At 44.3% G+C, this 26,961-nt stretch overlaps 3 protein-coding genes across 10 annotated transcripts in view; 2 read left to right on the forward strand and 1 right to left on the reverse strand.

Annotated features, from left to right (window-relative positions):
- ppp1r9a (protein phosphatase 1, regulatory subunit 9A) overlaps positions 1-9,611 on the forward strand; it is a 48,078-nt gene extending 38,467 nt beyond the window's left edge. The window contains exons 11-21 of one of the 3 annotated variants that reach the window (XM_037091357.1): positions 639-774; positions 2,270-2,358; positions 3,111-3,273; positions 3,362-3,431; positions 3,640-3,687; positions 3,803-3,851; positions 4,028-4,072; positions 5,656-5,778; positions 6,642-6,665; positions 6,920-7,102; positions 7,569-9,611. In XM_037091357.1, coding sequence (XP_036947252.1) covers positions 639-774; positions 2,270-2,358; positions 3,111-3,273; positions 3,362-3,431; positions 3,640-3,687; positions 3,803-3,851; positions 4,028-4,072; positions 5,656-5,778; positions 6,642-6,665; positions 6,920-7,102; positions 7,569-7,751 — 1,113 coding nt within the window. In that variant the 3' untranslated portion in view covers positions 7,752-9,611. Of the gene's footprint in view, positions 1-638; positions 775-2,269; positions 2,365-3,110; positions 3,274-3,361; positions 3,432-3,639; positions 3,688-3,802; positions 3,852-4,027; positions 4,073-5,655; positions 5,779-6,641; positions 6,666-6,919; positions 7,103-7,568 lie in introns of all 3 variants that reach the window. The other 2 variants (XM_037091368.1, XM_037091362.1) reach the window with 2 other exon arrangements.
- asb4 (ankyrin repeat and SOCS box containing 4) lies at positions 8,399-17,039 on the forward strand. 4 transcript variants are annotated; one of them, XR_005073643.1, is made up of 9 exons: positions 8,399-8,536; positions 10,936-11,180; positions 11,767-11,838; positions 11,913-12,212; positions 12,299-12,541; positions 12,638-12,885; positions 12,981-13,094; positions 13,546-13,838; positions 14,170-17,039. XR_005073643.1 is itself a non-coding variant. In XM_037091971.1 (8 exons), the coding sequence occupies exons 1-8, from the start codon at positions 8,484-8,486 to the stop codon at positions 13,732-13,734; spliced, it is 1,464 nt and encodes a 487-aa protein (XP_036947866.1). In that variant the 5' UTR covers positions 8,399-8,483; the 3' UTR covers positions 13,735-17,039. The 4 variants fall into 4 exon arrangements, 3 of the variants coding, with proteins under 3 accessions (XP_036947866.1, XP_036947868.1, XP_036947869.1); XM_037091971.1 differs by having other exon boundaries at positions 13,546-17,039; XM_037091973.1 differs by having other exon boundaries at positions 8,409-8,536; positions 10,944-11,180; positions 13,546-17,039.
- Positions 16,787-25,669, reverse strand: pdk4 (pyruvate dehydrogenase kinase, isozyme 4). 3 transcript variants are annotated; one of them, XM_037091996.1, is made up of 11 exons: positions 25,312-25,663; positions 24,779-24,920; positions 22,006-22,077; positions 20,852-21,036; positions 20,480-20,569; positions 20,078-20,155; positions 19,512-19,588; positions 19,322-19,420; positions 19,124-19,237; positions 18,691-18,804; positions 16,787-18,424 (listed from the first exon to the last, which is right to left on the reverse strand). In XM_037091996.1, the coding sequence occupies exons 1-11, from the start codon at positions 25,427-25,429 to the stop codon at positions 18,287-18,289; spliced, it is 1,227 nt and encodes a 408-aa protein (XP_036947891.1). In that variant the 5' UTR covers positions 25,430-25,663; the 3' UTR covers positions 16,787-18,286. The 3 variants fall into 3 exon arrangements, 1 of the variants encoding a protein (XP_036947891.1); XR_005073819.1 differs by lacking the exons at positions 16,787-18,424; positions 18,691-18,804; positions 19,124-19,237; positions 19,322-19,420 and adding an exon at positions 20,267-20,345 and having other exon boundaries at positions 19,517-19,588; positions 25,312-25,669; XR_005073820.1 differs by lacking the exons at positions 16,787-18,424; positions 18,691-18,804; positions 19,124-19,237; positions 19,322-19,420; positions 19,512-19,588 and having other exon boundaries at positions 20,104-20,155; positions 20,826-21,036; positions 25,312-25,668.
- Between the last annotated feature and the right edge of the window lie 1,292 nt (positions 25,670-26,961).

Here is a 26,961-nt window from a genome sequence, read left to right on the forward strand (position 1 = left end):
TGAAATGAAAATCATGAGCTCTGCAGTTGTTCTCTGTGCTCAATGATCAAGATTTTTGTGTTTTCCACGTTTTTCAGAATTAATTCCAGTGATAAATGTGATCATGAGCGTCTGAAACATCTCTCCCACACAGAGAAAGGTTTCCTCCTCTTTAGACAATGGCAGCACTTCGCTCCGTGCTCGGCTCCCTTGTTACACTCTGTATTGATTTTTAGTTTTCCTCGTCTTAAAACATGACGGTGTGGTTGTTTTTTCTCCTTAAGTCTCAGACCTTGCCCTACGGTCAACCCGACTGTCCTCTGCTATTATTCTGCACACTGAGCATCCATTCTCCGACTGCACTGCACTGCAAAGGGTGAACTGTGAAGTGTGTTACAGGCTGGAGTGGTGAGGAAACAGTATAATCTTCAATTTAAGCCAAGAGCGTGACGGGAGGCTTTAACTAAACTCGATTAGATGAGGTGTAGAGTCAGACACTTGGTCGGCTGCTGTGAGACACTTCAGAATTTCCCAATGGAATCAAAGATGAATTATGTGCTCCTCATCATGCAGGCCACTTGTTTCATGCTTTAAAGCAGCTGTTTGACAGGTAAAAGCCTCCGGCTGACTAACATTGATCTGTTCATGTCCCTCCACAGATCGCAACGCTAGAGTCAGAGCTGATGCAGCTGATGAAGCAGAACGGCATCCAGGTCAACAACAACAACAGCAACAGTGCTGAGAGGCTGAGCGCTCAGCAGTTCAGTCCTAAGAGAGCTGCAGCACCAGCCAGAGGTCTGTTTGTGAGGGACGGGTCATCACCATGCACACACCTCTGTTAGCTTAGCTTAGCTTAGCTTAGCGTAAAGACTGCAGACAAGGGGAGACAGTTAGCCTAGAAACTCAGCTGGTCAGCACCTCAAAGCTCTCTGATCAATATGTTAATCTGATATGTTTGATATGGACAGAGGAGACAGGTTAACACACAACCTGTGGTTTTATAAGAGGGTTACATGCGGAACTGGTGCAGTGACTTCCAGGTCTTTGAACACTTGAGTTTGTGTTACAACAACTTGCTCAGCAGTGAGTTTCAGAGCGGCTGGTAGGAAGATTTTATCGATGTCTCCCTGTCTCCCCCCAGTGTTTGTGCTAAGCTAACTGGCTGTAGCTAGTAGTACTGACTATGGAGAGCTGTACAGATTATCCTAAACAGTACATGTACTTATGTCTGCTACCTACTGCAGCTCTTCTTTGAATAAAGCAGTGGTTAACAGGTGTAGGTGAAGCAGCTTATTAAACAGGAATAAGTTAATTTTAAGGTCGGCAGGATAACATCAGCAGGCTTGTGTTTATTTCCCTTGTTTTGTCTAAATCCCTGGATTCAGCTGAGCATCGCTGCCCTTCACCTTCTCTGTGCCCCAGCAGTTTATCGACCAGTCCTGAACTCTGAAGGACAGAAAATGTGCAAAGAGTTTATGTTTGTTGTGAACACACACACACACACAAAATGTGTTACGTACACACAGGGTGAGGCCTGGATTACTGAGGTCACGCATCCTCCTCTCCGTCCGTCGTCTTAACCCTCACATGCACTTCCCCCTCTGACTGGAGCTTCATTTCAGACCACTGGAAACAGCACAACAAACACGTGATCCCCGTCTGAGCACATCTGTCTGCCTCCGTTCTCCTCCAGTCTTTTTAAGCTCGGCTGGCTTTATTTCACTGGCTGCATCTGTCAGAACGGAGCGAGCACAGAGAAGTGCCGTATCTGATACTGTGCGGTGCAGACGGGGTAACAGAGTGATTGAACCTGCACTGATGCGAGTAATGCAACCCATTATGCAATATTAAAATAAAGGAGGAGGACGGACTGAGAGAGGCGGCTGAACCAGGAAGCAGAGGGAGAACGTGGGAGGAGAAGACAGACTTTCACATTTAAGCAATTTCACTTGTTCTTCTTCTTCTTCTGACAGCGTCTTGAGTAATGATAATTGCCAGCCTAATTAATAGTGTTTGTGGGCAATACTTGATATTTTAACTGAGTTGATGTATTTTTTGATAGACTTACTTAATGGGGATGTCAACACACTGAGGTCAGGCCGACTCAAGTGCATCTTAATGAGAGTGGGAAGAAACATGAAACACATGCACATGATTCATGGACAAATAACTTGATGAGCATGTCAAACTTAATCACTGTGTGTGTGTGTGTGTGTGTGTGTGTGTGTGTGTGTGTGTGTGTGTGTGTGTGTGTGTGTGTGTGTGTGTGTGTGTGTGTTTGTGACTCTAGACTTGAGGGAGGCCTCTCCACATTCACCCAGCAAAAAGAAGAGCTACAGGGGAGTCGCCCGAGACAGCATCAGCTCCACCGAGGGAGAGGTTTGTGTTAGAACACACACACACACTCACACACACTCACACACACACACACACACACACACAGGCAAACACAGCATCATTAGCAAAACATCATTCTGTTCAAACATTAATCAGATGTGATTTTAAATAAAACAGGCTCCATTATTCTGATGAGAATACTCTCACGTTCGACATGTCTTTAATTTCGCTACAAGGTGTTTGATCAGAGTGTGTGTGTGTGTGTGTGTGTGTGTGTGTGTGTGTGTGTGTGTGTGTGTGTGTGTGTGTGTCTTTAACCCCTGTCCATTCCACTTTATCCCCTTAATGGATTAATTGCTGTGTGTTGCTCTGCGGCACTAATTGAGTCTGTCACAACTTATTGTCTCTCCCAGCGTGATAATAACAGCCACAGTCTTTTTCCTCTGGATGAGAGGCTCTTGTCTGGCTAACGCTGTCACTTAACTCAGCTAGAGCAGGACCCGGTTCAGAACGGATAAACAACTTGGGAAAGTGGATCAGAATTGGCAGGGACACAGAAAGCAGGCAGCGCGAGGCTTCCAGGGGAAAAGAGGGCGAGGAATTAGAAAATGGTGAAAGTATGTCAAGTGACTTCTTTCAGATTAGTCTGCAGCTCTGGCTGTTCGCATCAGTTTTACTTTGATTGCACTTCTTTTTTTTCTGTGACTGCTTCTGTACCCTTGCTTTCCTCGCTTTCAAATTACTTTTCCTTGGGCCTTCTCTACAGTTTGCGCCATCTTTGCACTGTTCTTTAGGTGTCAGAGGGGCATGGCAGTCCAGCACACAGTCGCTCCGGTTCGATTCGCAGCGTGGCCTCTTGTGACGGAGGAGCGGCGGTCCTCAGAGCGCCCGGCAGCGCAGAGAGCTCCCCCAGACGAACGCTGCACCCAGCGTCCACCACAGGAGCGCTGCAGGACGGTCAGTACAGCTGCACCCTCACTCATGAACATACTTCTGTGTTTGGAGGAGCAGGAGTAACCTCACTGTGGGGTGTTTGTGGTCGCAGGTTCTCATTGTCCTGCAGCGTCGAGCCTGTCTCACGGTGTGGACGAACACAGACAAGCTGTGGACCCTGGGTGAGAAGACAAGGAGTGGAATGATGTTTCGGTTTTTGTTTGCTTGCAGATATAGTTCTGTAGTCACATTTGTTGTTGAGTGTAATTTATTATTTCAAAGGGTTAACAGGAGAACTAAACAGTCCTGATGACATACTCATGTTTCTGTGTACAGCAGAATACACACAGTTCATATGTGTTCTCTCTTTCTACCTTTTGTCCCGTTCAGATCCTCCCTCAGGAAATCTAAAGATCCCAGAGCTTCACCTGGAAACAGGTAATGAACGACTGCATCAGTTTACCAGTGTTACGTTGCTGCTGCAGCTCATGAAGGAGTGCTACAGTACAGCCGTCGTCACCACTGACCTCTGTCTAATTACTCCCTCTCTCAGCTCCACAGAGCCGTCAGCCGAGGACAGCCCAGAGAAACTCAAGGCCAAGGTACATGAGGTCTGGAAACTGTGAATCCAGCAGATAATGATTCACTTGTCAGATACTATACAGAGAGAACATTAAAGGACACTTTGTTTTGCCCTCCAGTCAGAGCAGACCTGCAGTTTATCGTTGTACTCACACACTGAAGGTTTTCTGATGATCTGACTCTTTCTGTTGAACAGAATGCCCTCACATGGCCCCACTTCTTCTCCTATTCATATTACTTGGTACTGTATTCTGTTGTGTTTTTGTTCCGTTATACCTCAATCATGAGCTGCTTCTCTGAGAGGTAAAACAGGGTTTGTTTTAACGAAAGGGAATCTCTGCACTGCAGTTATAGAAATGCATGATTGCATTGATAATCGCAAGAAAGTCAATCAGTGAGCCTCAACCGTCTGTAATAAACATCTGTTTGGCAATCATATGGCCTGTTTTAAAGGAGCAGTTCACCTCAAAATCAAAAACACATGCAGTAGGAGCCTTGCAGCTACTCGTGCTTGTGACGGTGCAGAATGGAAATATTAATGGCCTCCTCACCTGACATTTACAAGCACCACAAGCCAAATTCTTTCTAGTTCCATGATATTCAGGCGTCTGTGTACATCTCTGCAGCTGATATCTCCAAAACTCAGCAACTCAACAACAATCTGGATGTTTAAACATCGCTGCAGGCAAAGAGGAACAAAGTGTATTTTTCATTTTTGGGTGAACTGAACCTTAAGTATTCAATTCCAAATCTGTGAAACATCTTGAATCAGTAACATGTTACACAGCGACGACGTGATCGATGCTGTTAGCGTGGACATGTGTTACACTGGAGGAATCTGCAGGAAAACATTTTCTGATCCACTCTTCTCTCTCCGAGGACATTCTCATCACACGATGAATCACTGCAGAATGTATGCCCGTTAATAATTATGTTGAGCTTTTAAGTAAGGATTCAGCCCAGAAAGCTGCAAGATTAGTCTCACTTTCACCTCAGACAGCGCTGAGATCCAGAGAGCTCCCTCCTGCTACACTGTACGGCTGAATGTAAGACAGAGCTCGACACTTTTAACTCAGAATCTTATATAAATGTAATCTTCAACATCCCAGTAAATCTCTTTTACTCAGAGGAACAATGGATAAACTGACAAAGAGGAGGTGCAACACACTGTGAGTTTACACATGATGTTTCGACCTTCACGTGATATTCCTCGGCAGCAGCAGCAGCAGCAGCTTGTCTCTGGATGTTTCAGCCTTCGTCCTGGACCTTAATACTGTAATTCCATCAGTGTCCACACTCTCACACTCTCACACTCTCACAAGGACACACAGAGGGAGGGAGAGGAGGAGAGAGAGGAGGAGGAGAGAGAGGGAGGAGAGAGAGGGAGGAGACAGAGGGAGGAGAGAGAGAGGAGGAGGAGAGAGAGAGGAGGAGAGAGAGAGCGGGAGGGGGATTTCTGGGCTTGGAGAACATCCAGCTCAATCATTTCAAGCCACTAATCACATTCACAGTTTGCGCCATAGTGGAACATCTTAAAAATGAGGGATGTGCACAAACCCGCCTTCCTCAAGTCAATCAAACATCTTAAATATGTTAGTCTAATGTACTTTTTATTGACCGTCAAATATTAGGACGAAGGACATCAGTCACTGTGGTGCATGCTCAGAGGAAACGTCTTGATTCTCTTGATTCATTCACTCCTCGTTAAATCTGCTCTGTTTAAGAAATTGAAATAGCGAAGCACTCCATCTAATCAACTCAATTCAGCCCGTGAGCCAGTTGGCTCTCACCGCCGGTCTCATGAGTGTGCTGCTGATTTCTCAGGGACCCACTTTGAACGACGATCTGAGTGCCAGCAGCAGCAGCAGCTCAGCGGAGATCAGTGGGCTGCTGAACGAGGAGAAGACGTCGGGACGCTCGCAGACGCTGGCGCTCTCCTCTGACGAGGTACGCAAGCAGAAAATATTCATCTGTAGTATTTATAATATAAGTTCACCTGTTGGCAAGTTGATGATAGCCTGCAAGATGAAATGCAGTGTCAAAAAGATAAAAAGATACATAGAAATGTATTTATGTCAATATTAATATCATGAATAATATTGTAATATGTCAATGAGTCTTATTCCACATTACGGATGATTATTTATCAAAAGTCACCCCTACAATATTGAGTCATTTAGTCCAAAGCTGTTTTGATATTTGAGGGTGTCACCCAGTCCTAACATTTATAAAGAATATTTCAAATTATCCAAAAATTTACTGTGTATCGCAAAATAGCCTAAAAACATTGCAATATTATTTTTAAGGGTCAATATGTAGTTTTGGAGAAGAAAGACAATCACAGATATGTAATATTTACAATATGAATGAGGTAATAACACAAACTCAGAAGTATTTATCTTTTCCTTACCTGAGTGTTCAAGATGTTCTCAGAGGAAAATAAGACTTGGAGCTAGAAAGGTGGCAGGGTCCGCCACGTATAAACAAAGTTCAGCAGTATGACAGAAAACATGTAGCCATCTTTCATTTGTTGTAAAGTAAACATTCAAATGCAAGCAACAACTACATAATTATTTCTTTTCCCACAATGCACCTCTTTATTCTTTTTTCATTTGTGGCTCATTTATGATCTGTATGGATTTCTCTGCAGCGTCTGTCACTGGCACAACACAATAAAATCAGTGTTCCTGTTCAGTGTCGCTGTGTTGACACGCTGGTGGAGGCTGCTGTAGTGAAAGCCATATCGTTCTGTTTCTTTCGCTGCTAACAAGCCAGTCATCCTCTTTTGTTTCCCGTGCTGCCGCGCTCAGAGCCTGGATATGATAGACGACGAGGTGAGGCTGAGGCTGTCTGCATGTGTGTCTCTGTGGCTGTTTGTCTGCGTCTCGTTCTCGCCTCATTCATGGTGAACTCTTCTCTGCGTGTCCTGCAGGGTGAAATGTGTTGAGTGTGGTGGTGATTTCATCCGAACTCGTGAAATGTTAACGAGCGTTGTGATGAAGCGTTCTGTGGAAGGTGAACACAGTGAAATAAGTTGTTCTGCATCTTCTCTCACCGTCTCGTCCGTCTCTCTGCTGGTTTTGCTCAGATCCTGGACGAGGCTCAGTTTTCAAAGCAGTATCAGTGGCAGAGCTGCAGCATCACAGAGTGGACCTCCCAGCAGGTGGCCCGCTGGCTCACGGGCCTCAACTTAGAACACCATATCCCAGAATTCACTGCCCAAAACATTGATGGAGAACAGCTGCTACAGCTGGAGAGCTCTGAGCTCAAGGTCAGCTATCACGTGTATTCAGTGACTTGTCTTCATTTATTATATGTCTTTATGGACTTTTATTTAATTTAACATTTTGTTTTATTGCTGTAATTCTCAAGTCCTGGAAAACTGTGTTTATTTTGTCCCCTTTTTTGTCTGTGCCATTTTTATTTTGCTCTGCGACGCACTTTGGGCTGCAAGTCTTTATGAAATATTTATATAAAAAATAAGTAAATGAACTTTAAGTTGATTGAGGTTTTGCATGCAGATATTTTGCGTACACCCTTAGAGAGATCAAGCATCACTCTAAATATTACAGCATTCAGTACAGCTCTTATTTATTAAAGCATCAAACTGTATTAGATAGAGACCAGCCACTTAAATACGCCTGATTGTTTGTACATCAGGATCCATGAGTTATTCCCTTTAATTATCAAAAATGTCAAAAAACACAGTTTTAAAGAAAAAATTGATATTGTTTCAGGCTCTTGGAGTTTCCTCTTCCCAGGACCGCGCCCTGATCAAGAAAAAGATCAAAGACCTTAAAGTCCTGATGGAGAAGGCCAAGAGGAACCGAGAGAAGGTGGAGAAACAGCGGGAGAAGCTACGGAAACGAGAGCTGGAGCAGCAGCAGAGAGAGGTGCGCAAAGAGTGCGCCACGGAATGAAGTGGACTCGTGGATCACCTCCTGCTTTACTGTAGCACCACACCAAGTAGCATCTCGAGAGACGGGACGTCAAGAGGCCCCAAAAAGGAACCCTGAGGGACGCCTACTCAGTAGTTCACTAGTTCTCCGTGGTGGAGCTACACCCAGCTGTCGGACGTCGTGGAGTGACTCTTTCACCCAGCAAATTAAACCAAAACAAGCAGTTGGATGACAGGATGCTGCCCCGCGCTTCATTGTACGCCCACCCTGTGTTTTTAGCCATTTTAAGAATTTACTCAGTTCTATTTATTTTTGCTGTTTATTGCTGTAAATGGGGTTTTATTTATTCCTCTCTGAGTCAGTCTGTGACAGTGCACCTCATCTCCAGAGCCGTCTGTGTCGACCCACCACAGCACCTTTAGACATGACGACCGTGTACATGTACAGCGATCAATACAGATACTAATATGTCTGACGTGCCATTTTGATAGACTTGTGTATATCCTGTTCAGCTAGATAGATCAGTGGAGCCTCTGCCGTACAGGTGGAGCCTGTGTGGTGGAACATGTGAGGCGGTGTTCACCTCCCACCACTGGGTGTCTCCACGCTGCTCGCTGTCTCTGCTGAGGACGGACGGCAGCACAGGAGCTGAGGAGGGAGAAACCAACGAACACTGTAAATGTAACTTCTGTCCTGCCTGTCCAACGCTCCTTACAGTTAACATGTACCACACTGAAACAGTTCACAGTATGAATGACGACACGGACATGTTGTGCTCACTGGACCGGTTCTGATGGAGACTTCAGGTACAATATAATCACGAGATTTGTATCTTACCAATCCCGTACCACACAAACAACAACAAAAGTTCCACTGAAGCGTCCTGCTTATATGCATAATGTTGCTTTGACTCCACCTGTAACCTGCTTTTGACCTCTTTTTATATTCTCTCTCAGTAACAGAGTAATTCCCCGCCGCTGCCTTTAGAAAGTCTAGAGTAGTAGAATCTCTCTGAACTCGACCCGCTTCTGTGTGAGTGTCCAAACACATACAGCAGACTAAACATCTCTAAACGTCTATTATCGTTTCTTTCATCAAAATGAAAGGTCACCATGCAAATTACTTTGGAGTAATATTTAGGAATGCTGCCATATAGAAGGACGCGTGCAGTGGGTCCGGAAATTGTCTTAAAAATAAATGGTACTACTGGTGTTACGCTGGAAATTGCACCCGATAGATGCAATATAGTTTTGATTTTCTTATGAAACCGGGTTCAGTAAGACTTAACATTTTTGATTAACTTGTTAGATTTAAAAGAATTTACCTTTGAAATTATTTTGACATGTGTATTTTATGCAACTCTTTGTTTTAGGATGATGACGCTCAGTGAGAGACGTGTTCCCTGTGTTACTTCTGTATCATTCCCGAGAATCATTCCGTAGGTTTACATGAAATCTAGAGACTCGAGTGTCGCCGTGATGAAACTACTGAAGGCAGCTCTGGTGATCTGAGCCCGTCTGTCTCTGCCTGCCTGGTGCACTGGTGACAACAGTAGTTACAGATACCTCCATGCAAGGCCACATTAACACAGGCATCACTGATCTCTTAATGTTATTATTTATTTATTTCTGTATTTAATGAAGCAACTGACTACTGTTTATGATAACTTATACAGAATAAGAGTATTATTAACACCTAATAATGATTTATCCAGAATTGTATGATTACTTCCTATTGCCAAAACATAATTAAAACTGTTGATGAAAAGTGATTGTGAATGGAGGATTTTCCCGTCGTGCTTGTGGTTTTCCTTTAATACGACCGTAGTGCTGCTGCAGTAGTGCTGCTCCAATAAACTGCTCATCATGTGTTCTTATGACATATTTTGTAACTCTTGAACCTTTGTGTGGACACCTGCCTCCCATCCCGTCCTGTCAGCCAGTCAGTCAGTCAGTCAGTCAGTCAGTCAGCTGACTGCACTCCTCTGTCTGACTCTTTTGTATGTGTAGTAAACACCGAGAGCAATACGAAGCTGCACCAACCCTGAAGAAGCCTTGTTTTCTATTCTGTCTGTGTGTGTGCACAGTTTGTCTGAGGAGGCCCAAAGGTCCCGCCGGAGGCCATATGTGGTTCTGGATATTTTCTATGTGCTTTACTGACTGTGGATGCAACCGTGTTGCTCCTGGCGGTGTTTGAGTCGTGTCTAGAAGTGTTCGTCTGTTGTGTGCATACAGAGCAAAAGATAATCGCCACAAACTGCTGACCATGCTGTCACTCTTCTCAGAGCTGTGCTTCTCCTCCTCTTCCTCCTTCTTCTCTCACTACTTTACTCTCTTTTCTCTCATTCTAGAAAAAAAGGTTTGAAAGGGCAGCTACCTGTCACACTGAATAAACTGTGCAGCCACTGTCCGTAGTTTGCTTTTGTTTCTGACTGTTTTCACCGTCTGTCTGATTTTCTCTTCCTGGGACAGAAACATTTTATGACCCTTATGAATGTTACTTTATTGTTTTTATCTGTTTATTGTAAACCTGGTAGTTCACAATCTTAAAAATCAAATAAATGAGGATTTGAGTCCGTCTTATTAAAGGGACAGTTAGTCTAGTTAGCTAGTTCCTCATCCATGAGTAGATGCAGGTGTTCTGTCTGCACAGTGATGCTGTTGGTGGATGTAGTTTGGTCCAAAGAAATAACAGTTCCGACATAAACACAACAGAGCAGGTAGATCATTCTTCCAGAAAAGTGACCCCAAAACAATCTAGATGATCAGTCTGCACTGCAGGACAGAGGAGAAGTGTGAACTTGTGATTTAGGGGTGAACTGTCCCTTTAAGATAGAAGAATAGAGCAGCAGATAAACAGCTTTCTCTCCAAAACTGCATGCCATCATCACATGACGTGTTATTTTTACCATGCGGCCCTCAGTGGACATCTGAGCAGACTGGAGTCATCATCAGTTGTAGCTCCACAGTCCCTCCCTCTCTCCCTGCTTTCTATTTATATTCAGCCTAATTTCACTCCAGCTCTGCTCTCTCTCCCTCCTGTCACTTGTTGCCTTTTTTTTCTTCTTCTTCTACTTTATTTCTTCCTCATAAACCTCCCGTATCTGATGGCTGGGCTCACTGAGGCCTTCTGTTGTGGGCATGGTTGAGACCTTCATCTTGACCATTTGTGCCTTTATTTCCAATCTCCTCCATGCTGTGTGGAGGACGTTAGTGTCCGACTGGCCGGCTGGTTTGGCACACGAGGAGCGAGGCCTCTCTCTCAGGCAGCTCATGGAGGAGTTGAGCCCCAGACAACTGGCTGTCAAACAGCTGAAGCAACAGTTCCTGGAGGCCCTGCAGGCCGATAATGCTCAGGAGGTCCTGCAGATTCTGCACACTGGGAAACTGGACGTCGACACTGTGCTGGAGGTGGACGACCCCGGCATGGTACTGGCCTCATACAAACAAGGTAAAGAGGAACACAGTGACCCACATTTCAACAGCAGCAACACAATGAATTACTGTATAATTATGAAGCACTGAGGCTCAGAAAGATGAGTCCAACGAGAGCGGGAGATATATTTTCACAAAGCATTTATTAATACAGAACAGAAGGAACAACTGAGTGTAAACACTCCCTGAAAGTCATTGTCGGAGGATTAGTTCTGTAGTTTATCCACTAGGTGGTGCTAAATCCCCACAGATCCTAATGTTGGACACAGGACACTGTGGACAGCAGGTGAACTGCAGGCTGGTGGTGAATAGACAGGCTGCAGTACAACAGGAAGGCCACTGTTAGATACGAATCTGCTGAGGCAGGAATGACAACATTTGATCCTTACTTTAAGAAATCGGAGTGAACAATGCTGGATTTTTGCTGATACCTCAGATACTAATGCACAAGAATACATATTCCACTTTTTATTCTAGAATTGAACATTTTTCAGACAAGAAAAGTTTAGTGTTGATTCATATTAAAAACTGAACATTTTGTTTTTAGTGTAGAGAGTTTTGGAATATGATATCAAATGAATTCCGATCATTATCTTCCCAAGATCTTCTTCTTTGTCAGCGTTTTGGATTTGTAAAAAGAAAAAGAAGTACAAAGGTAAAGAGAGAACACCAAAGTAAGTGCCCTCCTCTTTTCTTTAAAGAAATGGTTAATCGGACCTTTAAACATTATTGGTTGACTTATTTGTAGGTTATTGGCTGCCAGGCTACAAACTGGAGAAGTCCTGGGCGATGGGCCTTCACGTCTGTGTGATGTACAACTCTCTGGAATCAGCACTGGTGCTCCTTCAGAATGGTGCAGCTGTCAACCGGATGCCCAATGGGAAGACGCCGCTGCACGTGGCCTGCGAGGTCGCCAACAGCGACTTTGTCGCTCTGCTTCTGGCTCACGAGGCAAAAGTCAACAGCCTGTCGCTGAGCGGACACACGCCGCTGCACTACTGCGTCACCGAGCAGGCTGTGCACTGTGCCAAGCAGCTCATCCTCAAAGGTGAGGAGGACGGATGGATGGATGGATGGAAGTGCAGATACAAACAACCCCAACAACAAAGTGACTTCTGTGTTCTTCTCATGAAGGTGCAGCGGTCAATGTGCCCAGCAACAGTAACGAGGAGGACACACCTCTGCACACAGTGGCCAGGTTTGGTGTCCCGCAGCTGCTGGCTCTCTACTTGGCTCACGGAGCGTCTGTGGACGTGGTCAACTCCGCCCAGGAGACGGCTCTGATGACTGCAGTCTTCTGGTCTTATGACTCCAAAGAGCAAAACTACAGCCAGGACCACCAAATAGTCTGTCGCCTCCTGCTGGACCACCACGCAGGTCAGTCTCTGGACCAACAACTGAACATTGTTCTCACTTTACGTTCTCATATCGTGTGTGGTGTACCGTGGAGGCCTTGTTTCTGTTCCCCTGCAGATCCAAACCTCCAGGAGGAGGACCATAAAACAGCTCTCCACAAAGCATCCTGGAACTGCGATCACATCCTGATGCAGATGTTGCTGGAGGCCGGAGCAGATGCTCGAGCCATGGACATCAACGGATGTGCTCCCATTCAGTACGTCCTGAAGGTGACCGGCGTCAGGCCCATGGCCATACCTGAGCTCTGCTACCAGCTGCTGCTCAACTACAACGCAGCACGGATCTACCCACCCCAGTTCCACAAGGTCCAGACATGTGGTCTACTACGCTGCCTACAGCAAATTCAATGTTGATTGAAAAGGTCTTGTACTGTTTAGTGTCATGTTTGTGTTTTCTGCAGGTGCTGCAGACCTGCCATGATTACCCCAGAGTGGTAGAGATCCTGGTCAACTCATATGAACGATTAAAGCCCACAAAGAAGTGGAGAGCTGCTATTCCTGACGACAGCTATAAGGTGGGACAGAGATCTAGAGTGTCTTCAGTGTAGAACCAAGCAGCAAAGTGTCTCTGCTGTCTGTTAAAGGCCCAGTGTGCAGGATTTAGGGGGATCTGGGGAGGCGTTCCTCTGTGATCAGATCAGTTCAACCTTATACAGCCACAACATACACGTTGATGCAGCAGTAATAATCATCCAGTAACATCAGATATCAAACACTGACAGAGAACTTTACACACTACTTGAAGTATATATCGCTGAATACTTACAAGTTTTTATTGAAGTGAAGTCATGAAAATGTAACTTACAGTGGAGTATTTTATTGACACTTGTCCTGATGCAAAGGATCTCAGTTCAGTAAAATAAAACTAGCTGCCCGTCTCTCAGCTGTGCACGTGAGTTGTAAAAGAAATAACTCTCCTTACCTTTATTAACAGAATTATGATTCTGTTTTTCGCTGTGTCCTCAGCGACATCAAGATTTCTACGACTCTCTGTTCGCTGTTTGCACCAACACGCCCCGCAGCCTGCTCCACCTCACCAGATGTGCCATCAGAGCCGCTCTGGGCGGGTTCTGTCAGAGAGGCGTAGCACAGCTGGCTCTGCCGTCTCCCATCAAGAGATACCTGCTGCTGGATCCTGAGGGGATTCTGTACTGATGGAGAGAATTCTGTTCATGAAGCTCAACTACAGCACGGGCTGGATCGCTAATGTGCAGACTGTGCAGAGTGAACGTGCTGCTGGTTGGAGCTGACACCAACAGGTTTATCTTTTATATGTTTGCCATGCAAACCATTCCCAGTGGATTTTGTCAGGGTTGTAAGAAATCCCTCAGAGGAGTGGAGCCCTAGTGCTGATTTATAAGAGTGATCAGAGGCTGGACATAACACAGCACGCCAGCCAACTACTTAGAATGTATGAATCAACCATAAATATCCAGGACAGGTGAGAAAATGGCGACTGAGGAATTCTCCACATGGAACCATGTAATCCCTGTAGTATTTATGCCTTTCGCCTTCTATAGAGGTTCTATTTGTCTGTGAAAGTGATTCGAGTGTCAGCACGAGTCATTTGCAGTTATTTTCCACCCACAGTGCTGAGGAGGATCCAGATCTACCTGGCAACGTGCCTTAATGTTCACATTCAAGTGCAAGCTCTCGAGAAACTCCACTGTTTGCAGAACAAACACTTGAGGAAGCCCTCGACAACAAGGGCTTGTGTTTGCAGTGGATCATACATGTAGACATGTACACCGACCAACGCCGTCTGCAAGAGACACCAAACAAGCTGTGGTGGAGGAAGAGTTCAGGTCGAACATTAAAGAAAACTTATCATTATTTTTAAATGTTTTTCCTCTCTTCCAGTTGGTTTTATGTTCTTGTGCATATGAAAAATCTTGAAAGATCTTAAAAAGGTCAGAGTCAGCACCAACAGACGCTCCTCTGTCCTACAGAAAACACTGCTCCTGAAACGCCTCATCAGCAGTCCTGCCTTTAATTCCACGACTTTGTGACATCACACTATGTCACCATGTCACAAATCCACATCATTTATGCCCAGTGGCTAGTTTGGCACGTATGAATTGATTTAGCACAGGGGTTAGGGTTAGCTCTGTTGGTGTTGGTGGTGCTGGCTCAGGCATGTGTGAGCTGACCAATCAGAGGAGACAGGGTATTCTGGAGGGGGCTCCTTAAAGAGACAGGAGCGTTTCAGACAGAGGAGGAACACAGAGCTGCTGCACTGTGCAGGATGAGACAACTGTTCATTTGTAACAAAACACAATATTTTAAACCCCTTTCATTCTTCTGCATGCAAAAATGTGAATCTGTGAAGCTCTCCCTGAGATGCAGTGGAGTAGAAGTTGACAGTGGAATGAAAGGGAAAGATTTGTGTTCATGGACGCTACTCGAATAAATATATTTAGTTACTTCCTGTCGCTGTAAACAACACAGCACACGGAGGCACGGATAATAACTGAAGCTTATTTGCTCAGCTCCATAAAAACAGTGATCCCCCTGCAGATACAGTCACTTCATATCAGCAGCAGATTTTAGACCTGCGCTCTTTCTCTACTGCTGCCTTCAGAGCTACTCTCAGAATGCACTCTGGATTCCCCCCTAGAGGAAACACACTAAACCACTTTGAAAAGTCTCATGTGGACCTTTAATTCTGTACAAAGTGCGACCTGGGCCAATCACCGCGGTCACACCAGCATGCAGTAATGGTGTGAGCCTCTCAGCCTCCTTCATCCAGGCGTTGAGGCTAATTTAACATGTGGAGATAATGCCAGTGTGCTATAGAAGGAAGCCCTCGTGAGACGCAGGCTGCCGCCTGTTGAGAGAGGCGCTGCTGAGCTATTAGTGGCTTTGTTGAGGAGCAGAAAAGGGAGAAAATGCGCCGGCAGCCTCAGGACACATCACGATTTCACTAATGAAGGCTGAATTTACTGGTCTTTGTCTTCATCTCCACTCACAGATACACATTCAGGAAGGTGTCACTAAAAAGGTCCGTCATGGAAACAGGACAACAGTTTTTCTTGCTCACATTTCAAGGATTGATTGTTTTATTTTGATTATTTCCAGTTTACGTAGATATGTTGCATCTTTACGTTCCTTTGTATCCGTCTTTTGTGTTATGTAGTGATGATGCTGTGCTGCAGCACTTGGTCAGGGTCAGGAAGAGATCATGTTTCAGTTTACTTGGTTTTGTAACGACAAACCCTGCTGGAATTATCCAAACCTCACATCAAAAATATCTGGTTTTATCACCACTCAGGTGTCTGGAAAATATTCTGACAAAGATATCAAAATTTGGGGCAACCATCCTCTACCCCCGACCTACAAACGACACCAGAGAGGCCACCATTTTCTTTGGAGGGTCTGCAGTGCTCCCAGTGCTCCCAGTGCACACTTGTACACGTGTAAATGCAAGAAATGATCAGGTTCAACGCTGGAGGCCTTAATTTAACTCTCTGTAAAGCACTAATGACTCCACAAGGGTTTAATTAACATAACAAAGCACAAGGGTGCGCTGTAGTTCCAACATTTACTCCTCATTTACATCAGCACGAGCGTAAATTAAGAAATGAAAGCAGTTTCTTTCCCATTTAAATGAAGCCTAGAACAAAGTGACCATCTAAAGGACCTCTGTTGTTGCTCTGCAAGTCTATATGTGTGCCAGGCACATTGTCTGGATGACTAAAGAGTCAGAGCAGCTCCCTGAGATCCTAAAATAAACCGGTACAAGTCAGACGAGGGAGATTACCTTCTTAAATCACACATTACAATAACAGGGAGGAGAGATTAGTTCCACATTCGACTGAACTTTGCCACAGTGATTCAGTGATTCCACAGACTTCATCTTTGAGAGTGAGCTTGCATAATTCTGTCTTTTCATTGCTGCCATGCCAGTAACATCTCGACTGGAACAAAGAGAGAAAAGCAACACAACCAGAATGGAGCACAACGTGTGGGCACACTAATGATGGTGCAGACGAGAGCGGGACAGCCTGTTCTCTGCTCCTGCTGGCAGCCGGCCACAGAAAGCCACTGAACTGTGTCTGCGACGGCGACACAGACACACAGCAAAGTTTCCGAAAACAAGCTGTGCAGAGAGAGGAGGGACGCAACAGAATGCCAACAGACGTATAACAACCGGCAGCTGAGGACAAAAAGACTTAAGTTCACAAGAACACCATGAGGAGTGATGCACTGAGAGGTTACACAAGATTTTTATTTGCAACATTCACTGGTCCTTTCTGTGGCGAGCCACAGCTTCAGTGCAGTAACACTTGGCCTTCCAGAGTGTTGTTTTTATTACATTAATGTTCCCAAATCATGACAATCTCTAATATATGAATTAGTCAGCGAGTACTCAGAGCTGTTCTAAATGTTTCAAACTTGGCAGTGACTGAATTTTACTCATACAAGTGAAGTGAACGAACGTCTGGTACGACGAGGACACAGCAATGTGAAAATGTTGGATACAGATAAGAAAATATCTATAACACAAAGACAGCTTGAAATGTCTGAGCACCATTCTTCCTACATATTACACCAAAGCATGATGGTTAATAGTTTGTCACTCAGCAGAAAGTACAGTTTCTGCAACATTTAACGTCTCACACAGGCGTCTGCACCCTCGAATGTGAGTGACTTAATACACAATGCATGCATCATTACAAAACAATCTGGGTGAAATTATCAAATGACCATTAACATGCAGACAAACACTGAGAAGACAGAACATTTAAAAAGTGTGTATTTGAGCTCCTGCTGCCATTAAACACTCATTTAAACAGAGGAGCGTGACAGCGACAGGTGAAGTCACCTCAGCAGTCAAATACTATCACTCACAAAAATGTTGCAATACTATGTTTTAACAGAAAACACGTCTTACAATACAGCGTCTCAATATTCATAATCCATCCTTTAAAAAAGATTCAGCTGTGTCGAACACTAAGGCACGCGGCAGGGAGCTTATTAATAAACAGAATCCTTCGTTAAAAATAATCCTATTTTGTTTACAACTTTTCTGGAAAAAGCTAAATGGCTAAAAATTGAACAACTGTTTGAATAATGAAATAATTCCATTATACACCAACGTATATAACCAGTGCAAATACTTCTTATAGTGTCTTTGAAATGCTGGAGAAAATGCAAAAGTTGTGTGATGAACAAACGTAATGAAACAGACGCTGTTCCCTTTGTGTGTGTGTGTGCTGGAGCCACTGAACACATCCTCCCTGTGTTAAAGGCCTAGAATACTAAATTAAATTACACATTTTGAAAGTCAAACCTGACATAAACACAACAGCTTGCATGCTTGATTCACAGTGTGACCATGTTATTCTAACCTGATAACTGAGAAGTGTGTGAGGCAAAAAGACGTTAATACTGGTTCCATTAGCAGCCTGTGAGAGTGTGTAGACATGAAGTGTGATGACTGTGTGTTGAGTTAAACTGCCTACAGACGCTGGCTGCAATAGTCCAGCTGCATTTATCTGATTCTTGACTCCAACAATCAGCATTTTTGTGTTTTTCGAGTGTTTTTCCATCAAGGTTTCTTTAGACGTAGTCCCGGTCCAGATGACTTCTCCCACGTACAGTGCCAGACAATTCATTTCTTCCAACATGGACCTCCTTCTTAACCTTATTATTCTTTTATTCAAACTATTTTAGAGTGTCCTCCACTTCCTGCCTTGGCCCACCATCACCTCTCATACTTGCCCAGTTTCCTGGGATCCTTGCTGGGCATGCACCAGTCGTCAGCCTCTGTGGCCGCCTGGTAATGCCGCAGGGCTGACTTGTTGAAAACAGGAAGTCTCTCCACTGACTCGGAGGACAAGGCCTGTGATACAGAGCAGAAGGGAACTTATTAGTCTGGAGTCTTTGTCAAACACTTAGATGTCCACGGGGAGTTTATGAATATATTTCACCATTTCAGACCTTCACCGTGGAGGTTATTGTTCCACCAACACATGGTAGTAATCATAGACTCAGTGTGTAAAACCAGTCGGACACAATGTGATAACTCAGAGCTGTGCTTTGGTCAAAATCCAACCATCCTGGCACCTTTAATTTCTGACATATTTATACAGGTGATGCTGTTCTCACCTTCAAATATATGACAGCTGAGGTGCCGTAGCCCTCCATGGAGTACAGCTGCAGGTCTCCCTGGAAGTACTTGGCATACAGTCGGGAGATGGGAAGGCCGTAGCCGAAACCAGCCTGAAGGAAGCAAAAATAACATGGTTACAGTATCAATGCAGAAGATTAGATACCGAGCTGCTGTGGAAGAGGGTTTCCTTTGTAGCAGCTCCACAGTTCTCATGTGGTTACACTTTAATCCAATGAGAGAGGCTGACTGCATTCCTCTCTGTAATGAGCTAATATGCAACCATGCTCAGTTGTGTGAGTCTCTGTTTAACACCGGAAAAATCACAATTTGGTTTATTTTTAATCCCATCTCACGACGGCACAGGGAGGTTTTACTGAGCTGCATCTCCTGTTTAAAGCTTGTAGTTCAGACACTCAGGCTGAATCTCACCAGAGGTGCGTTGCGAGAGTTGTCTGAGTGGACTGGACTGGGAGCTGTGGAATACATGTAGCTGAACAGACGCTCGATCTTCCTCAGAGGAACTCCGCCTCCTCTGTCAGACATCTAAAAATAAAGGAGCGGTATGTTAAGAATCACCAGAGTCCTCTCATTGTTCTGTCAGCAGGCTCACTCTGGGTCTACAGTTACCTTGATCGTCAGGTCCTCGCTTCCCAGTGACACTCGCACTTTGATGGGGGGCAGCGTCGGGCTCGTCTCATGGGTCTCTACTGTAGCTCTCATAGCGTTCTGACAGAGAACAATCACAGTGGATGAGAACATTACAGAGCAGACACACGGGGAGGGTAACATACATCTTCAGGTTTGTTGGGTGCTGTACCTTGAAAAGCTCAAACAGCATATGGTAGAGATGGGATGGCACATAGACAATGTGGAGGGGCTGGCCAGGGTTTTTAGCTGTGGAGGAATCAAAGTGTTGATCACATGACTGAAAGTACACCGGTGAGTGTGCAGCAGTCTGTTGAGACCAACGTTTTCAACATCAGCTGCAAAAGATTAGTCACTGACTTCATTCATCAGTTTGATTTCTGTTATGTAGATCTCATCTGCCAACAACTCTCTGGCTGAGCACGTACAGCTCATAGTCGAAGCTACTGCAGCAGGACTCTGAGTATATCAGTCTTATCTAACCTGTTTAATCACACTACCACCAGTCTGTTCCAGTCTTTCACTGGTCAGTCTCTGGTTAGGTCGTCTTTTTCTCAACTGCGGAACGTCAAATGCTAATGCTAATGCTAAAGGCAGGTTCAGCTGACAGTAAACAAAGTGCCTCATTTAAATCAACAAAGATGGATCATAGCAGTGGACTATATGCAGAAAAAAGCAGTGTGGACAAGAGCTTTGACTGATAATACAGTCTGGACAAACACATCTTGCTTGACTTACAGTTGACTTCTGTGATCTCCATGTCAGGAGAGGTCAGGTAATACTGCTCACACAACATCTTAGCGGTCTCATAGGCATCTGCAGCGTGAAACAACAAACATCTGTGGTTACTTTTCACCTGCTCATGCTGAAATGAGGAAGAACATGAGAAGAAAATATGCTGATCTGTTTATTAGCAAACTAGTTTACACAACACTCAGCGGTGGGTCGATTACAGCCATGCACATGACGATAACATGTCTCCACTTCCTCACTCTGTATGCTGGTTCTAAAAATATCAGATAATAAGAAGGTCAAACTGTCATGAATCTGCACAAACACACTGCAGGGCTGGAATATAGATAACACAATCAGCGTGTGTGTGTGTGTGTGTGTGTGTGGTTGAGGAGGATCACTCATTACCTTTTACTACCTCCACAGTGTCACAGCTGGGGTCAATGCTGCCAATATGTTTGGGATGGGCTGGGTTCACGCTGCCGTCAAAGATTAACGCTACAGGGCACAAAGAGACAAACGTGTGTGACTCACAAATGCACAGACACACAGTTCACTGTCTACAGATGTTGTACAGTTGTCAATTTTCAAATCAAATACAAAGTACAAGCTGAGTGAGGCCTTTGCAGTGGGAGCACTTATTGCTAACAGAGCTCTAACACCTCTGAACGCTCGCTCTCAAGCATCATCAGCACTCTGAGTTCAATTCAATGACATGAGCTTCGAGTGTGGGCAACTGTGTTGATTAACTCACAGTCAGTCACCCAGTGCAATACTGACTGTGCTGGTTCATGAGCATGCGTGTGGAGATGCGGCTCATGTAGAAGCGGTCCAGGAAGTACTGGACGTTCTGGTTGGTGACGGGGTCCACGCCAAAGGCCTCCTTGTACTCCACCACGCCCTGAGCCATGGTGGGCACCACGTTGTTGTGCCGATTACGCACGTTCACCAGAGTCTGCGTGAAGCTGGAGGCGAAGACGTGAAGGATACGAGAACATGAGAGTACAGAGCACACACAACCGCTGCACATGTCAAAATGTTTATCTAACTGTATTTAAATGGGAATTCAAACTGGAACATTTTAATGGCACTTGCTGTGTTTTGTGATTTTTGTGTTGCAACAATAAATAGCAATAACTTCCCTCACCAACTGATGATATCTGCCACTTCCATTAAGTTACCCCCTCGATTAAACTATTAGCTATTTGGCCTATAAAATGTCAGAGAATGGTGACAAATGTTGATCAGTATCGTGTCTTCAAATGTCTTTTGTCCAGAACCAAAATATATTTAGTAAAGACAAATATAATCACTCTTACAAAGCTGGACTCAAATGATTTTTGACTATTTTATTCCTAGAAGTAATTACTCAAATATTTGTTTGTTAATTTAATAGTTGATAGCTAATGTATTTGTCATAGCAGCTCTGGCACATGCACACACTTACATGCACAAACCAGCGTGCTAAGGTTCGACCAGTGTCCACTATCTAGTTCTTCAACTGGAGCAGATCTGAGCATCTTTGTTCATGTTCCTGTCTCTGGTGAATGTATCCTAAACTCTCACAAAGCGTTATCCTCCTCCTCCCTATCCACTATTTACTGGAGCTACTTCAAACAAGAGAGCACAAGCAGTCAGACAGTTCAATCTACTCAGTGCAGTGCTGAAGTGTCCACTGGTGGCTGCAGGAGTGCTAATTATAACAGCATAATTCAATCATCAATTTAAAGTAACCCTACTCAAACATTCACAAGCTCCAACAGACAGCGCCCAACAAAACGTCCCCAGCAAAGCAGCAAATATTGAGCTGTGTGCTGAACATAAATGATTTGACCACACCTGATTACAATCGAGGTGGTTCTCAGCCACAGCAGACAGAGACATCCTCAAGGTTGACACAGGTAAAAGGTATACGGTGTCTGTACATGACTTACCTCTTCAGGACCTCCTTATCATCTGGATCTCTTTCTAAAAAATCAATGAGCTCCAACAAACTCTGTGAATACCTGGTGGACAAAGAAGGAAGCGTCACAAGTGAAATAAATATCTCATGATAACATTAAAACAACATTATGTAATGTATGTTTCTGCAGTATGTAACATCAGTGAGCAGTTAGTATCACAGTGTGTAACGCTGACAGTGCTATGTCACAAACACCACCACCTTTACCTCATTTTCATATTTCATGGAGAAAATGTTCCCTGTTTCCCCTCAGATGTCCTCTGGCTGCACTGCATCAACTCTCTGTGATTTACAGAGTTTTTCTGAAAGCAAGCAGTAAATGCTTTGTACAATGCCAGAGCAACAAGTTAGCTCTGTTAGCAGTGCAGCTAGCTGACTCAGCTCAAGTGAATAAACCGAAGAAGACTTCAAACTAAAAACAGAGAAGTGACCCAGCAAGTGGCAAGAGTACATTTTGAACTGGCTGTTAGTCCTAAGAGGAAAGTTCACAAAATAAAAGGCTGCGTTACAGCCGCTGCTCTGGACTTGTTGCTGTTATAGGCTTACTGTATATATTGTGTTGCTGCACTCACTTGATGTGTGTTCATAGGCCAGATCAGCTCCTTAGGTCACTGATTTAGCAGGTAGCATGTCAGAGCCAGATGTTACTGACTCCTGTGCAGGTTATGTTAGCTTGGTATGCGACTGTTCTGAGTTCTGTGCAAGCTTGTGCAAAGTCTGACTGTCGCACAGCAACAAAGGACTGAACATGCATACTTACTACTCAAAATGTAAGATGCTGCAGAACTGTGTTTGTAGTTAGCATGTACCTTAACTAACATTACCTACTAACAGCTAACAATATTATTACAGAAACATGTGAGTCCAACTTTTTCGTAATGCTGCTTTGATGTGACACTATGCATTTACATTCATGTACTGTAATTAGGCATGAAGCGAGTCTAAGATTAGAATTGCACTGTCTACTCTTTATATAACACTTGCTGGTTTTATCAGTACACTTCTTCACGGATGAGGACGACTGAGAGTGCTGAGCTCATTGAGTCACTCTCTCTCTCTGTCTCGCTCGCTCGCTCGCTGCAGAGAAACTGGGTGAAAGGTGAACAACAGCAGTGTGGCTGGGATTTTTTACGTGCTCCGTTTGTCCCTCAACTGACCTCCAGCTCTTGGACTTGGAACAAAGCCCATCATGCAAACAGATGTACACCTTGAAATAGACTTTTTGCTGCATGTAATTGCGCAAGATTGCCAACAGATATCCAGGCGTTGCCTCTCGACTGGTCAACAACATTCACAACAGACAGATCAACTGTTTTGCAGGGAGTCCGAAGAGCTCTGCTGTACTGTACAGTCCACAAGGTGCAGGGGCCAAATACAGACACTACTGGGGCAGGGCTGGGCACTGACCTCATGACTTAACATGACTCTTATATCTAACCTCATCAACATGCTACGGTGAGGTTTACAGTAGAATACTGTGGTGTAACAGAGTGCTAACTGGAAGTACAGCTGCGGTGCAGAGAGATCTGGCAGCTCTCCTACAGCCGTCTGATTTAGCACCTATTCTTTGCTCTAAGTTGTAACAAACTGGAGGTAAAAAACAGGAGAATGTGGTTGATTTCCATCCTGTCACGTGCGTCCAGGCTAAATTTCTGAGAGCCAAAGACAGACACAACTATCATTACATAAACACACCCATACTTGGGTGCAAACTCAATGTTTACAGCCCTGCGCTCATTGGAGCATGTGTACACATTCAAGTGTACCTTGAAATGGGTGTGTGGACGTGCTGGTGTAACTCTGTCTGAGGCTTGTGACCACAAACAAACAAAGCACTGAGGAACTGGTGAGAAGTTGTAAGCTTCAGTGCCGCATCTTTATGGTGCGACATGAAATCACAGAGTCTATACATAATCTACACGACACACCTATTTAGGTCTATTACATCACATGACAGCAGGGGCTGGGAGGTCAGACGGTGCATCGCCTATCTAATCCAAACAAAGATCATGAAGCCTGTTCCCAGATCAATGGTGAGCGAGTGCACAGAGCAGCGCTGTGAGGCAGGAGGCGACTGACACGAGGACTGGCCTGACACGACCCCTGACAACATAACAGCTTTCAGCAGATCACAGCTGGAGGGAAGCTTGTGACCAGCAGGCCTGCCTCAATATCTGCTTACACTGCCCACAGATAGCTGCAATAAACTATATCATTGTGATTTTATGATCACACTGATATAATGGTAATATAAAAGAGTAATATCAGTGTATCACCTTTAAACTAAATTTGTTGTGTTTAGGTTTTTGCAATCTGCAAAACGACACAATGACAGAATGCTTAGAGAGCTGCACGCACATCTTATAATGACCCTGCTGGCATCATGTTGGCTTCAAACTGGCAATATCAAGGTCAGCAGAAATCAAGGTCGTGTACAGTACATACAACGGTTTAAACGACCCAGACACAACTGTTTGGTAACCATCCTGTCAGATGGAGAACCAGTCCCTGTACGACCTCGTATAGTTTCAGAACATGAAAATACGTGACAGCAGACACACAGCAGGACTTTCTGTCTACAGTCTCTAGGCACCCTGACGTTCCCTTTCCTCATTGCTGTTATAACAAGATGTGACAATCTGTTGCAGAGAAGATTTGCTATTCAAGAGTTTGGTGACACTGACTTTTGTCTGGACAGATTACAGGGCTACAGAAGGATTCGCAGTGGAGTCTGTGGATCCTACCAGCTGGTGAGGAGCTTTAGGGATGGAGTGCCGAGGAGCTTGTCAGGGAGAAAATCAATTTCCTTCATGATGTTGGCCAGTCTGACAGGAAGCTCCTGCCGCAGGAACACAAACGAGGTCTTCTCACATGCGTTGGCCGAGCCTGCAGTCATATGAGGGACAGAGAGAGGTGGGAAATTACTGAGCAAGCATCCAACTTTCACCCCAAATCTGTCCAGAACTATCTGTGGACACTGTATGTGTATTGTGTTTTTTTGCTGAGGTTGCAGAAACATGAGAGGTTCAAATGTCAAAGATAAACCACAGGAGTTTTGTGTTTCTTGTGATAGTCAGTGCAGCACCAGACTGTGTCCACTGTGGAGGATCCAATCAGTCAGAGGTCAAAGTGAACCTCACAATCATGCACAGCACAGGACACAATGCAAAGATCAGGAGACACGTCTGCATGTTTTACAGCTGCAGCCCTGTTAATGACCTGTAGCCTCACTGCAAAAGTAACCTGAGATTCGGTACCGTCCACTCCAAACACTCACCGAAGTCCAGGAACTGCTTCATGGACAGTGGAGAGGGGGAGAACTTGGCGAACCTCTCCACTTGTTTCGGTATTCCACTGACGGAACCATTTTTCAGCAAAAACTGAGCGAACTTCATGTTTCCTCTGCTGTAACCTCCAGACTCGAGGTGTCAGTGATTCAGGGACAAACTGTGCTTTCCTCCCTCAGCAAGCTCCAGTGTGACGACAGCGGAGCTGAAGCTCGGCAGCGAACCAGCAACCTTCCGTTAAACTGACATGTGGTCACGAGCTCCCCATCGCTGTCTTCCTCGCGCAGCTTTCTTCCATCTCGACAAGTTGTTGAATGTCCTTCAAACACAACTTCCAGCGCCGAGTGACGTGTGTTGTTGTTGGGCGGGAGAGGGCGTGAGTGACGTCAGAATCAACCAATGAGGGCAAAGAGTTTTCTGGCACTGAAGTCTGTGGCGGAAGTGTTATTGTGACGAGCAGTACATTTACTGCACATACTGTACCTCAATGAAGATAAAAGTACTTTATATACTTTTAAGATATTGCATCTTGTGTCTGTTTATCTTGCTGTATATATTTTTGCACTGTTTTTTTAAAATAATTACTTGTTTGTAATTGATGTTTATTTGTCAAACTAAGAGCTGCTATCCATGTTTCTTATTTCTGAAACAATGAGGTATCAGTGCCTGTGCAATAAGGATATTAATGGCCAACCTGTTTACAAAGTATGACAATGAAGTAAATATGTATTATAATTATTGATTGTCAGGGAAATAAATGTAATCAAAGAACACACAGTTGACTTCATAAAACACTATTTATCTATTATATTCTCATTAAATGAAAAAATACTGACAACTACAGTACACAAAAAGAGGCTTCTTTAGTTCTAACTAACTGGAGAGGAGTTGCAGTCGAGTTTCAGAGCACTCTGGATGAGAGGTGAAATGTCGTCAAGTCACTGAAACATGTCCAGCTGCCCACAGTGCAGCACATGGAACTGAATACATGAACAAAAATGATCACACACAGGTCATTCAAGTCCTCATGTCACATGAAAAGTCAAGTCACAAGTCTTTCATTTCCAAGTCCATGTTGAGTCTTTAGTAGTTTATTTTCTGTCAAGTCTTATTGCAAGACATCAAAACAGTGACTGGAGTCGACTCCAGTGACTCCAGACTACATCTCTGCTTTATTACAGATTTAACTACCCAGCGGTACAAACAAGTACGACTGAAACAATTCATCAGATGGTAGAACTTTAATTGGCAACTATCTGATATCTGTAAATGTCATTTTTCATGCAAAAAAAGAGAAAAGAAATATTACAGTTTACAAGAGATGTATGACATTTGGCCTAACTGACAGAATGGCACAGTACGAAAAGCTCAGGCAGTGTCAGGACATTAAGACAAATAGTGAGGAAAGTTTGTAGGAAGAGGTGTGAGTTATGAATAGAAAGATATGTGGGTGCAGAAGGAAGTGAAGTTGTGCTAACAAAACTAAGTTACACATGTGGTGGCTCTTATTACATCAAAGTCAGAATGAGGAAGTGTACTTAATGGATCTGCGTCAAAAACTTTAACCTAATTGGAGGAAAAGATGTGATCCAGGCCCGAGCACTTAAATTATGTAGGAGCAGTAAAACCTTATCTGTGTG

The sequence above is a fragment of the Acanthopagrus latus genome, chromosome 3 (assembly GCF_904848185.1).
Source record: "Acanthopagrus latus isolate v.2019 chromosome 3, fAcaLat1.1, whole genome shotgun sequence".
NCBI classification, from domain to species: Eukaryota; Metazoa; Chordata; class Actinopteri; order Spariformes; family Sparidae; genus Acanthopagrus; species Acanthopagrus latus.

Excerpts from the sequence above, each read along its gene's own strand:
- asb4 (XM_037091971.1), top strand. The coding sequence starts at position 8,484 with ATGACGACACGGACATGTTGTGCTCACTGGACCGGTTCTGATGGAGAC. Across the intron at positions 8,537-10,935 it reads GGTTCTGATGGAGACTTCAG|GACGTTAGTGTCCGACTGGC; the intron begins GTACAATATAAT and ends TGCTGTGTGGAG. Across the intron at positions 12,542-12,637 it reads CCTGCTGGACCACCACGCAG|ATCCAAACCTCCAGGAGGAG; the intron begins GTCAGTCTCTGG and ends GTTCCCCTGCAG.
- pdk4 (XM_037091996.1), bottom strand. The coding sequence starts at position 25,429 with ATGAAGTTCGCTCAGTTTTTGCTGAAAAATGGTTCCGTCAGTGGAATA. Across the intron at positions 19,589-20,077 it reads GGAGATCACAGAAGTCAACT|CTAAAAACCCTGGCCAGCCC; the intron begins GTAAGTCAAGCA and ends ATTCCTCCACAG. Across the intron at positions 18,805-19,123 it reads ACTCTCGCAACGCACCTCTG|GCTGGTTTCGGCTACGGCCT; the intron begins GTGAGATTCAGC and ends TGCTTCCTTCAG.